We start from the raw sequence: 12,500 nt of genomic DNA on the forward strand, positions 1-12,500 counted from the left end.
AACGAGTCATAATGAACGAGTCATAATGAAAGGTGACAGAAGAGAATCTTAAAAAACACGGAGGTCATGTTGAATTATGAAATGTTCAGTTACAAACTAACACAGTAACAATAATGACGGAGACACAGGGTTGACAAACAGGTCAGTGAGTGACTGTTCTTTTATTTTTATTCAAATTATTGAGTGAATAAATAGAGTACGAGGTTTTTTAAGTTTAAATCCAAAGACTCTTTTTCATACATCCTCATAAACATTACATGAACATACTATGACAGCGTAAAGGGCCACGTTGAAGATTTTTAGAGGGGGAGTATCAGAAGATGAGTCCGTCACCTGCGTTAAGGCTAGCTAAGCTATTTCAGTAAAGGGCCAAGAGAAGCTAACATTAGCACAGGTGAGCTACTAGCATCCCAACATACGTAGCAGGACAAGAAGCTAACATATCATTTGTAGGGTAACTATCAGCTGACAGAAGAAAATGTAAATGTAGCAAAACAAGTGTTAGCCTAAGTCACACAAGGCTGACACTAGCAGTTATTTCAGAGTAATATTACTAATATTAATATTATTCGTCACTTAAGTCCGCTAGCTAACGTAACACTAGAATGCGAACTTCAGTAGGAGCAAAATAGTCCCAGGGAATAGAAGAGTTAACGTTTGTGTCACTTTCCACCGCTACGTCTGAATTAACGTTAACGACATGACAGCTCTCTAACAGAAGCCAAAACATCTGGATTGCCCCCCCCCTGGTGGCTGGCTGCAGTAGAGGTCATAAACTCGGCCTCCTCCATGTTAGCAGATGGGACATGGAGCAAAGTAAAAGTCTGACTTAAATAAATGTTTGTCAAAGATGGTTTCTGTCATTTCAGGTTTATCTCACTGAGGTTTGTTCAAGTGTTCATGGTTCTGATGAGTTTGGTTTTAATTTGTTGTTTGATGATATAAAAACGGCCGTGACGTCATGATTGACAGCTGAGACTCGTGATTGGTCTGACGGGTTCCCTGCAGCCATTGAGCTGTGGCTTACAAGTGGCACCTTCCAACCCCTGCAGAGGAAGAGGGTTAAAAAATATATGATTAACAAACATCAAAAACATGATGGAAATGTGTAATTTAACGTTAACAAACTCGGCTGCGAGCGGGAAATTCAGACTCTCGGCTCCGTGACGTCTCATCTGAAATCAAGACAAACGTTAAATCAGACGAATTCGTGAACCGGTGAACAACTGCAGCCACGAGGTCTCATGTGACTGTGGATGTATGAATGTGGGATGATGAGTTTTCAGGTTGTGTTTCAGCTGCAGCTTCGCTCCAAACCAAACATGACTGTCGGCTCCGGGAGATTTAGACTGGATTTAAGGGAACGGAGGAATTTCACGCTCTGTTGTTTAACACCAACATTTTCCACAGACCTTCTCTCCCATATAAGGTGTGTGTGTGTGCGTGTGTGTGTGTGTGTGTGTGCGTTGACCCATGCCGCCCTGCATGTCTTTCCACTGGAGAGACTGACAACCTTATATAGAGCTGCAGGAGCCGAGCGGACTGAGCTGGACAGTGTGACCATGTGCAGCTCGTCCACTCACCTGTCCGTCACAAACATACCATCGTAATTAGGCACCAATAACTCGGAGGATTCGAGGTTCAACTGGGATTTAAGAGGCGCCGTCCGGTGAGTTTTGGTACAAGACGGGAAGAAAGTGAAGACCCTGTTTTCTGTGGATGTCAACCATCGACTGCAGAGAAAGATGGACGACATGACAGCTCCCAAAAGTGTAGTATAGGTCATGAACCCCACCTCCTCCATGTTAGCAGATTTGGACACATGAAATACATTTTCCTCAGAGATGTTTTCTGGCGTCAATAAAGCTTCAGAGTTAATGACGCTCTCGCTCTTTTCTTCACCGCTCTGTTAGGTTTTCTGAGCTGCGACAGATGAACCCCCGCATAATTCAGACAAGCAGCAACACGTCCTGAGACGCTGACAGATGAGGAACCACTGTGACTCAGCAGAGAAGTTTGCTCTCGTTGATTCAGCCTGAACACACAGAAAACACTTAAACACATTAATGATATTAAAGTTAATCTTCCAGAGAATCATGGAAATCCATTTTCCACTGTTTAACTGGGTCAGAGGTGCGATGGCAGCGGTCTACATTGTAACACCCAGCGCCCCCTGGTGTATCCTGGATCAGGTGAGGTAATAACAGTTGAGTGATGTCTGTCAGGGTGAGTCAGACACTGAAGCTCAGTTTTTATAACTCATGGATGAACAAGTTCATACAAGTTGAGAAGTATTTACTGCAGACACGGACAGTAAAGATAAAGCTTAGTGTCAGAGTTGAAATATGATAAATGCTGAATAAAAGAATAAATTCATGTTATACTGGACAGTTTAACAGCAGCAGCTGCATCTGAGGATCTAACGTCTGTCACATCTAAACACACAAGTGTGTGTGTGTGTGTGTGTGTGTGTGTGTGTGAAACAACCAGCGATAGCACAAACATCCATTATGACCTTTGACCTCTCACTTCTGCTTGTTGCATGTTATCAAAGACTCAGAAGGTTTAGACGTTGATCCCCTCATTCAGTTTCACAACACAATGTCGCCTTCCAGTGGCAGAACGTTGAACTGCAGCTCTGTGACAATCCAGTCAATGTTATAGACTAATTTATATTAAGTATTCATTCATCAGAGTTTTCATGTTTTATTTCAATTTAAATCATTTTAAATCAGAAACTCACAGAAGTTTTGTGACTGAAAATAAATCCGATAATTCAATCATGCTGACGACTCATCACAGTTACCGGTGGTTTGCCACAGAGAGGATCCAACGTGGATTAATACGCCACTGAAAATAATCCCTGAAACGTTCCCTGGTTCCTCTTGTTGGTGAAAAGCTGCACTGAGCTGCTGACTTATTAAAACAAAACCAAGTGTGTGTGTGTGAGGATTTTACAGGTTTGTGTTTCCAGTGGGAAACGATGAGCTCGGTTCAGTACTGAGAGATAAAGACATAGAATAAAAATGAAAATATACAATAACAGTCCAATTAAGGAGAATAATCACAGGAACAGACACCAAAAGAACATATGAAAAACGTATGAAGTTTTAAATTGTGTTGACATTTGGATAACAAACTTAATTCATGTGTATGTTTCCAAATGAAGTAATAGTACATTCACCACTAGGGGGCAGCAGAACAGAGTATTTCAATGTGTGTTGAACTTTGGACTGTGTGTGTGTGTGTGTGTGTGTGAGTGAGTGTGTGTGTGGTCCAGGAATAACTCATATTGTGGGGACTTGTTTGTCTGTGTGTGACATTGTGACCGGTCCTCACAACTTTGGGCTGTGTGTGTGTGTGTGTGTGTGTGTGTGTGTGTGTGTGTGTGTGTGTGTGTGTGTGTAAGAGAGAGATAGACAAAAAGAGCAAAGGAAAGTGAACATGTATAATTGTGCAGACAAATGTGTGTGAGTCTGTGTGTGTGCCAAGCTTGTTTGTATGCCTGTGTTTGCTGGCCCGTGTGTGTGAGTGTGTGTGTGTGTGTGTGTGTGTGTGTGTGTGTGTGTGTGTGTGTGTGTGTGTGTGTGTGTGTCCTGACAAAGGCTCCATCCAGCCATGCTGCAGAGGGCTGCTTGTTCCCAGAGACCCTCAGAGCTCCAAGACGCCCAGTCTCTCCGCCGCTGAGCGCCCAGACGCAGCAGCCCCCCGACACGGACCCTCACCCGGCCCCCGACCCCCGGCCCGACTCCTGGAGCTCCAGCACACCTGCTCGGATCACTAATGGACGGAAGTAACAAGGGATGAGCTTTAAAGTGGGAAAGTTTGGAGGCTAGCTGGGAGTTTAACGAGCGAGAGAGAGACGCCACAGAGGAGAAGAGAAGACTTCTGTCTGGACTACAGGTCTTTAAATCATCAAATCAGAAATCTGGATTTGTCAACAATACAAAACAAACTATCACCTCCTCTGCATATTCCAACATTTTGGAACAAGGTTTTGGAAACATTGTTTTACGCCACTTTTTGCAATTATTTTTGTTGTCACGTATTTTAAAGTGTGAAATTAGCCGATATCGAACACGTCTGGTGTGAATCTTTCACATTTCCAGCCTGCGTCATGGCTGCCGGCCTGTGGTTGTGTCTGTACCTGCCGCTGCTCCTCACGGACGCAAAGAGCGTCGAGCAACACGACAGTCAGCGTGACGCCCCTGGTAAACCCTCGTCTGGTGTTAAACTGGAACCACTCTGGACCAAGCAGGTCAGAGCTCAGGATGACACCCACACCCCCGACCAAAGCCTCCCCCTCCCTGAGATGCTGGATTTAGATGTGGAGCATCACCGCCGTCTGACCCGCGGCGCCGACGAGGACGAGCAACAGTCCACCTTCAGCCAGTCCTTTGAGAATGACTCGGTGACAACGCCGCAGGCCACCCAGCTCAACCACGTGACAGACGTGGCAGCCGGGGGTAATGATGGGAATGATGTTGATGAGGTCAATCTCCACGGAAACACCTCCAGCTCCAACGCCCCGGGACTCTTCAACCCGTTCTACCCGCTGGTGGAGAGCTCGTACGCCGCCTACGCTGTCATGTTCCTGGCGGGCCTGGTGCTGGCGGTGGGTGTGGTGGGAAACATGGCGGTGATGTGCATCGTCTGGAACAACTACTACATGAGGTCCTCCTGGAACTACCTGCTGGCCAGCATGGCATTCTGGGACTTCTTGGTCCTGGTGCTCTGCCTCCCCGTGGTGGTCATAAACCAGCTCTCCCATAGGAGGATCCTGGGTGACATCACCTGCCGTATGGTGCCTTATATGGAGGTGGGTGGGGCTTATTCTAAGGTGGGAGGGAGTCGATGTGATAGCTTTAAACTTGTTCCCTTTAATTTTGACATAAACACTGACATTTGAAGTTGGTGCTCATATTATCTGAACTGGTGACACGTCATTTGCCAGCTCGCAGTTTTCTTCTTCTCTGGCTTTTTTGGGTCACTGCTGTTCCTCAGTAAAGTAGCATTAGCAGTAAAGTAGCTCATCGTGTCTTTACTCCACAGCGCCACCGTTTGTCCGAATGTCCACAGGACTTAAGATAGTTTTTTGAGATTTGGGTTTGGAACCCAAACTGTCCCCAGCAGAAACCGAAGCTGCTCTTGAGAGTCAGTTGTCATGGTAACCTGTTACCAAGGCCACTGGAATGTCCTGCTGCTGCTTTCATGGTTTGACAGGAACAAATTTGGGGTGGAAATGTTTTTGTATGATGTGTAACCCCGTCTCTGGCGGCCATATTGGAGGCCCTGAGGTCTGGGAACAGCTGATCATCTCAATCAGCGTGCCTCAATTCAGCCTGCGTTAAAATGAGGAATGTGGAGCAGCTTATGAAGTTATACTTTAGTAACATAATTAAATACTTCAGCTCCACGTTGTCATAAGTATCAGAAACGATTTCTGAGGAATCTGAGTTGATTCTGAAGATGAGAAGTTTTTGTATTTTTCTAAAAGAACACATCAGATACCTGTTGCTGCTACTGTGGAAATATAACACTACACTCTGCCTTTCAAAATAAAATACAGATTATATGACCTGTTGAAACAAAAACTGATAATTTACTAATAAACCTTTTGTGTTGGAATGTAATTTAACAAGTAGCTAATGTTAAAGTTTGTGTTGATAATTAAATTACACGGCTTTGCTCGACAAAACATCATTTTAGCTTCTAAGAGCAATTTTGATGTTTTAATCACTTAAATAGAAACGTAAATAATTATAATGTCAAAAACAAATTTGAACTCCTTTATGATTTTCATAAAAACATGCTCTGATCGTTTAATGTCTGCTCCAGTCGCAGTTTCTTCGGTGTCTTTTAAGCGCTTCAGCGAGGAGCATTGAATCATGGGTATTTTTTCTTGTCAACATCCGGTGAACTGATGAACTGTTTGGATTCTCATGCACTTCACGGTTCACTACCGGGCGATCGGAACGCACCCAATCAATGCAGAGGTCCTTCTTCTTCTGGTGTTTGTTTCTTAAGTTACCAAACTGCCTCTGATGCGATATCACCCCCTTGTGGACTGGATGAGAGTTGACTCTGCTCACAAGGTTAAGAAGTGTAAATGCCGCCAGTGTTTAACCCTCAACTCTTTTATCTTGTTGGAGATATGTTTTTCTTTAAAGGTACAGATAGTTAAATTACATGTAACATGATATTTTAGATGCAACTTTAGGTTTTAGCAGCAACGGAAAAACAAAACAATGAATGTCTGACAAAACTAAATGGGGGTTTAACATTAAAATGTTAACTTATTTGTGTACAGTGAGTCTGCTGTAGGTGTTGAATGTGCAGGTGTAAGAGTGTTTAGAGTTTTTAAGCTCAGCACGTCTGTACTGACCACTGACGTGAGACTGACGTGAGACTGACCACAACCTTTAAATCGAATCTGTTTGATAAAGAAATGACAGGTTTGGATTTTCCTATATTGAGAAATGAAAGTACTCGGATTTAGTCGAGTATGTTGAAGCTTTGTTCTCCTTGTCTCTGCAGGTTGTGTCTCTGGGCATCACCTCCTTCACCTTGTGCGCTCTGGGCATCGATCGTTTCCACGCCGCCACCTCCTCGTCCCAGCCGAAGGCTCGGCGGGTGGAGCGCTGCAGCTCTGTGCTGCTGAAGCTGGTGCTGGTGTGGCTTGCCGCTCTGCTGTTCTCCAGCCCAGAGATCTTCTTGTGGCAGCTCAGCCAGGCCGTGTCCCCATCCACCGGCCGCCTGATGGACTCCTGCATCATCACCCCCTCCTCGCCTCTGTCCCTCTACCTTCCTGACTCCCTCCACTCGCTGCTGCTCAGGTATCACCAGGTGAGCGTCTCTTCTGTCCCTGATACCGGACTTGACTCACAAGGCATCATGACCCTTCTCCTCTTAACTATAAGGAGCTAAGTTGGTCCTGCTACATATCACAGTCCTGCCTTTAAATGTAAAAACATCTCAAGGAACCTTTTCACACCTGAAAGTCTGAACGAGGCTTCATGTGTTTGTTCCACAGTTTCATTTGATCTGTTAGTTTTGGTTTCACATTGTAATTTAGGAACTAAAGAATTTTGTCTGACATACGTGCGTCCTGTCGTCATCACCTACATGGGCGGAGTCTACCTGTACTTGACTCTGATTGGTTTGTAGACAGCGTCTGACGTGGGCGTGTTGTTAGTTGGGGGGGGTGGTAGTCTTTCTGTTTGAATGGAGAAAATGAATGAAGAGGTTGCCAATGTAATATCATGACACCGCCCGTATTCTATGCGTCTCTTTCAGGGTCGTATGTGGTGGAGCTTCGGCTGCTACTTCTGCCTCCCGGTCCTCTTCACCATCCTCTGCCAGATGGCCACCCGCAACGTCAACAGCGACTACAGTTCCGCCAAAAAGCAGCGTGACCACGACGACCGCTCCTCCAATCAGAAGCGCCAGCAGCACCAGGCGGTGGAGCGGCAGCTGAACTGCACGCTGCTGGCGTTAGCTGTGGTGTACGGCATCTGCGCTCTGCCCGAACACATCTGCAACATCACACTGGCCTACACGCACATCGCTGTCTCCGAAGACACGGCCGCCATGTTGGCTCTGTTACATCACTTCCTGTTGTTCTTCAAGTCATCGGTGACCCCTGTGCTGCTGCTGTGTCTCTGTAAGGTAAGTCAGAGACAACACACACAACCATAGACTTTCACAAAAAGGAGAAGTGAAGCCAAAGGGCCTGAATCCTGTTCTCTGTTGGATGACCAGCAGAAACCACTGGGTTAAAAGAAGTCAATTTCTATAGAAGTCTATAGAAAACGACTCAACTTTCTGTCTCAATGTCTAGTTTCAAGTCTTCTTCAATACAGCTGATGGTCATTTAGTAAATTATGGTCCATTAAGAGTCAAACGTTAAAGCACCTGTTACTTTGGGGCCTGGACCGGGTGAGTCCATTTGGCTTTTGTAGGTGGGCGTGTCCTCAAGTTCTCAGTCAGGCTCCATCGCCGTGACCCATTATGTTGTTCTCTGATGAACTTTAGATGACTCGGCCTGTTGTTGTGTTTCAGGCTCTCGGCCAGGCCTTCATGGACTGCTGCTGCTGCTGCTGTCAGGAGTGTCAGCCCAACACGGCCCAGGGGTCACCAGGCTCTGCCCAGGTCAAACTGAAGGCGGCCAATGAGACGTCCATCTTATTTGACAAGGCTAAAGACACGTCCGCCATCTTGTCCATCTCCAGCTAGAGCCCCTTTAACCATCAGTCCATCTTTTCCTCCTGCATAAGTCAATCATGTCCATTCTGCTCTTCCTTCCTTGATGTTTAACTGGTCCCTTCTCCTCTTCCATGTTTGCCATCAACCCTGTTCTCTTTCTCCCACATATTCTTTCCATGGATTCTTCTTTCTCTTTCTCTCGGCCCTCTCCTCCTCTGTATGATATCCCTCTATGGACACAGTGCTCCCCCCTCCAGCTTCCTCTCTGTGCAGGAAATGAGGTTTAATCTGTAGTGAGTTTAGAAAAGTTGCTGTACTTGCACAACCAGCTGTCGTAAAAAGCAGGAGCCTGTTTCCGGACTCTCCCAGTGGGACTCTTCTCTCCAGCTCCCTGCTGAAATGTGTTATGGAAAAACATCAACAGATGCAGAATAGATGGAAGATCCTCGATGTTCGTTGCACCTGAGACGGATGATGCAAAGCTGAAATGTTAATGTGTTTTATGGAGAAGCAGCAGAAGTTCACATGTACGGTTGGTTTGTTCAGAGGCTGCGGCTGAGTCAGATGTGGACGTTAGTTTGAAGCAAATCAAACTAATGTCCAAAGATTTTTCAAACACTGTTCACAGCTCAAGTTCTTTGATACAATTTGTTTTAAGTCATTAAATTGAACAACAAAAAAATGAGTTCATAGCAAAATTTTAATCGTATAAGCTTCATTGGCATGAATGTTAAAAGTGACAGAGCTCACACAGCCACGTCTGAAGCTCGTTCACGTCGAACGAGGAGACATCATCTGTTGCATTGTGGGTCCGTGGTTTCGATTTGTTCGTGTTTCGTGTTGAGAAAACTCTTCAAGTTGAGAAAACTCTTCAAGTTGAGAAAACTCTTCAAGCAGCAACGCAGACGCCAGCCAATCAAATCGTGTTTATGTAAACTCAGGGTCCTGACTTACCGGGACACAAACTGGAGAAGGCAGCTGGTGAGCTAACCTTGCTACGAAGTCGGCCATGACAGATGATGATCTGGTAGCTTTTTGAAAGTCAGCCATCTTGTGTGTCCTGAGCGGGAAACTGTGATTGGTCGTTGTCATGTGATGAGCAACATGTACATGTGTGAGGGCTGTTGCCAAAACTTTCTTACACATTTAAAGTAATAATATAAATAATCAATCATCGGCAGAAATTCAGCAGAATCGAATCAACTAAATTACCCCATTTTTGCACAAATGCCCTAAATGAACATTTCTTGGAGACAGAGTTGTTGTCAAGGCAGAAAAAAGAACTCAGATTGAGTAAAGTTGTCAAAGTTTGCAGATCTAATTCACCCTTTAGCTGCGTAATGACCCCGTGAACTCAACTTCACGAAGAACATATGATTCATCGTTTTGTGGTTTGTTGTGTTGACCACGTTCGTTTTGTGGCTGCACTGTTCAAAACAGCCACAAGGGGAGCTAGGTAATTTATGCTGGCTTTACACACGAAAAAAGATACGACCCTTTTAAACGATGCAAGTATATGTTGTTAATCAATACGTCCACTAGGGGCAGTGCAGACTCGAGAGTTTCTGACAACGTAAGTCTCTCTTCATAAAGTTCTGCCATTGTTGAAATTTCCTCCTCGATTTTTATGATCGTTTTGATATCGTTATGATACGCTGCCCCCTACGATTTCTGGTGGTACTGCTACATTTCGTAGTTTAAATCATTTCTGCCTCCGCAGCAGCTTTGTCTTTAAGAAAAGTTCCCGCACGTGAACGAGGAACAACCACGAGCGTCAGGATTCAATCTCAGACCAGAACGTGATGATAAATCCGTTTCGTCGAAGGCTTTGACAGCAGCTTGTCTTTCATTCTCTTCCTGTGAAGAATGTGCTGCTTGTTTGTAAAGATGAAGACAGAGTGAAAGAGGCAGGGAGGAGATATAAAGAGTATTTGAACAGGACTCGAACCCTCAGTGCTGAGGTGGTCTCTTTGTACAGGAAATTAAACTGTGTAGGAAGTTGTGTATTAATATGTGTTTAGCATAACAGTGTTTTCACTGTCAGACTCAAACCACTAGAACAAATGAAACAGAATATGAATGTAGCTCGTTTTAAAGCTAGTTATTTGACTAATTACATCGTTGTATGAAGGGAAGTGAGACAGTACATTTTCTATGTCACATGAGTGTCTACGTGTTTGTGATGATCAGAGTCAGAGTGTGTTCATGTTGTTGTGTTGTGGGTCAGAACCGACCGAGTCTCGTCAGAACGTCGGTCTGAACGTCTGCAGGAGGAAACTGTCCAGACTCACGTTGCCTTCACACGATGAGCAGCTCGTTCCAAACGACACGTACGTCACCGTCTGTAGTTTACACGTTTTCACAGGAAGTTACAGGCGCTCAGTGCATGTGCAGCTGATTGAATTCAAACTATTAATTGGACTTACGAAAAAAATAAATAGATCTGATTTCCTTCAATTCTACATTAACAGTTTACATATAATCAGGGAATCTACATGATTGAAGGTCGCCGCTAAATATCGACAAACTGACCCAGTTGTTTTGTTAAATATGACGGAAACGTGAGTTAAAACTGAAAATTATCATCAAGAATAAAAATAAAATAGAGATCGTATCTCAAGCAACTCAGAATTCGACTCAGTCAACCATCACAGATCTAAACAGTCTGAGGAGTAACATCACTTTGGTTTTGACGTCGACTGAAAGACTGAGGTTTGGACGAACGTGTGGAGGCAACGTGAATAAACGATATAACGTGAGTTCCTACATTGACTTTACATGAGTCAGGTGGAGAAAGTATAGTTTGGTTAAACAGAAGTTAACAACAGAGCAAATGAGTGAGGGTTGTCGTGGATTTCTTATTCAAGTGAGATACATAGAATCATTATTCAAGATTTTATTCATCATGTGGAAAAATAAAGATTTTATTATTCACATTTTCAGTTCGTCTTTATTTGCCATTTTATAAACTAGTTCTAAAGCAAAGTGGATCTCAAACTAATTTACCGTCTATATTTGGTTTATTTGAAGTTGTTCAGAAACATTATTAAATAAAATAAGACAGTAGCAAGATAATAAAAAGGTGGAGAGTTGGTAAATCACAGGACTCAAACTTCTGTCAAGTTTATCACAGTCTGTTCACTTTTCATTCCAGTTTTCAGTTTGTTTGGGGTTTTTAATATCATGAGCCGTCCTCCCGAAAACAAAACCTGATTCCTTGATAAGGAGCTAATTGAAATCGGTGCCAATAACAAACATTATCAGCTTCTACGTTCATTAACATTGAGGAAATCCTGAATAAGGAAAAACACTTCTGTGATTAACCAGATGTGATAAAATATCCTTAACATCTGGAAACAAGGAGAAAAGGCCATGAACAAGCCCCGCGACTAAAGTGTGTAAACATTAAATACACAACCCCAGTGATGATAGTCCATGTGTGGACCTGTAGAGACGATACAGACCAGTTGAGATGTGCAACCTTTGATTCTCTAATCTGACGAAGATGTGACGATTGCAGAAGTGAAGCCAAGTGACAGGGGTTGAGTTTCTCTTCCTGTTTCATGCTATAGCGCAGGGATCTGAAAGTTAGGTCAGGACCCCCAGGGGGATCTGAGATGTTTTCCAGAAATCAATTGTGTATTTGAATTTTCATACTTGTGTTACATTCGTCATTTTGAGCGTCAGGACAGAAATGTTTAGAAACTCCTGCTATAATAATGAAGACTGCAGCTGGTGATGTGATATGTTCAGACTTTTACTGATACTCAAATGACTGGTCCGCCGCCGGTGCTAAAAAACATCCAGAGGGAAACACTGTTAAATGTTAAAACACTCAAATGTTAAATCTAAACACGAGAACAAGAACTTTGTCTGAAGGTTACAGGAAGAACTGTGTCATGAAAGAAGTATAGAGCAAAAATGTACTGAACATCAGCTGCAGCATCAGGACAAGATCACAACATCAAAGTTTAATGAGGTAAAAGTAAAACAGGAATAATCAAGTTTCAAGTTCAGAGGAGATTTTGAGAAGCTCGTTAAACACGTCATCTGGGAAGATCCTCTGAGAGACTCCAGCGCGAGGAAGAGTTTCCCTCAGCGGAGCTGCTGCTCTGCATATCAATGACCTCACTACTGTCCCGTCGCCATGGGAACCCAGCCCAAATTCACGTGTGAGAACGAACACGCATGCACACACACCCACAGAGTTCTGTTAATTTAGAAACTCAAACTCTTTTCTAATCAATGAGAGACTCTTTCCTCCCCCGTCTTTGCCTGGTTACCCCCGGCAACTC

General features: G+C 44.0%; 1 protein-coding gene across 1 annotated transcript; it reads left to right on the plus strand.

Moving 5' to 3' along the window:
* Positions 1–3,427: 3,427 nt before the first annotated feature.
* Positions 3,428–8,275, plus strand: gpr37l1b (G protein-coupled receptor 37 like 1b). Its single transcript, XM_034590581.1, has 4 exons — positions 3,428–4,819; positions 6,538–6,846; positions 7,297–7,668; positions 8,062–8,275. Exons 1-4 carry the CDS (start codon positions 4,118–4,120, stop codon positions 8,233–8,235), a joined length of 1,557 nt encoding a protein of 518 aa, XP_034446472.1. The 5' UTR covers positions 3,428–4,117; the 3' UTR covers positions 8,236–8,275.
* The last annotated feature ends 4,225 nt before the right edge of the window (positions 8,276–12,500 follow it).

The sequence above is a fragment of the Hippoglossus hippoglossus genome, chromosome 7 (genome assembly GCF_009819705.1).
Source record: "Hippoglossus hippoglossus isolate fHipHip1 chromosome 7, fHipHip1.pri, whole genome shotgun sequence".
NCBI lineage: Eukaryota > Metazoa > Chordata > Actinopteri > Pleuronectiformes > Pleuronectidae > Hippoglossus > Hippoglossus hippoglossus.

Excerpts from the sequence above, each read along its gene's own strand:
- gpr37l1b (XM_034590581.1), top strand. The coding sequence starts at position 4,118 with ATGGCTGCCGGCCTGTGGTTGTGTCTGTACCTGCCGCTGCTCCTCACG. Across the intron at positions 6,847-7,296 it reads TGCTGCTCAGGTATCACCAG|GGTCGTATGTGGTGGAGCTT; the intron begins GTGAGCGTCTCT and ends CGTCTCTTTCAG. Across the intron at positions 7,669-8,061 it reads TGCTGCTGTGTCTCTGTAAG|GCTCTCGGCCAGGCCTTCAT; the intron begins GTAAGTCAGAGA and ends GTTGTGTTTCAG.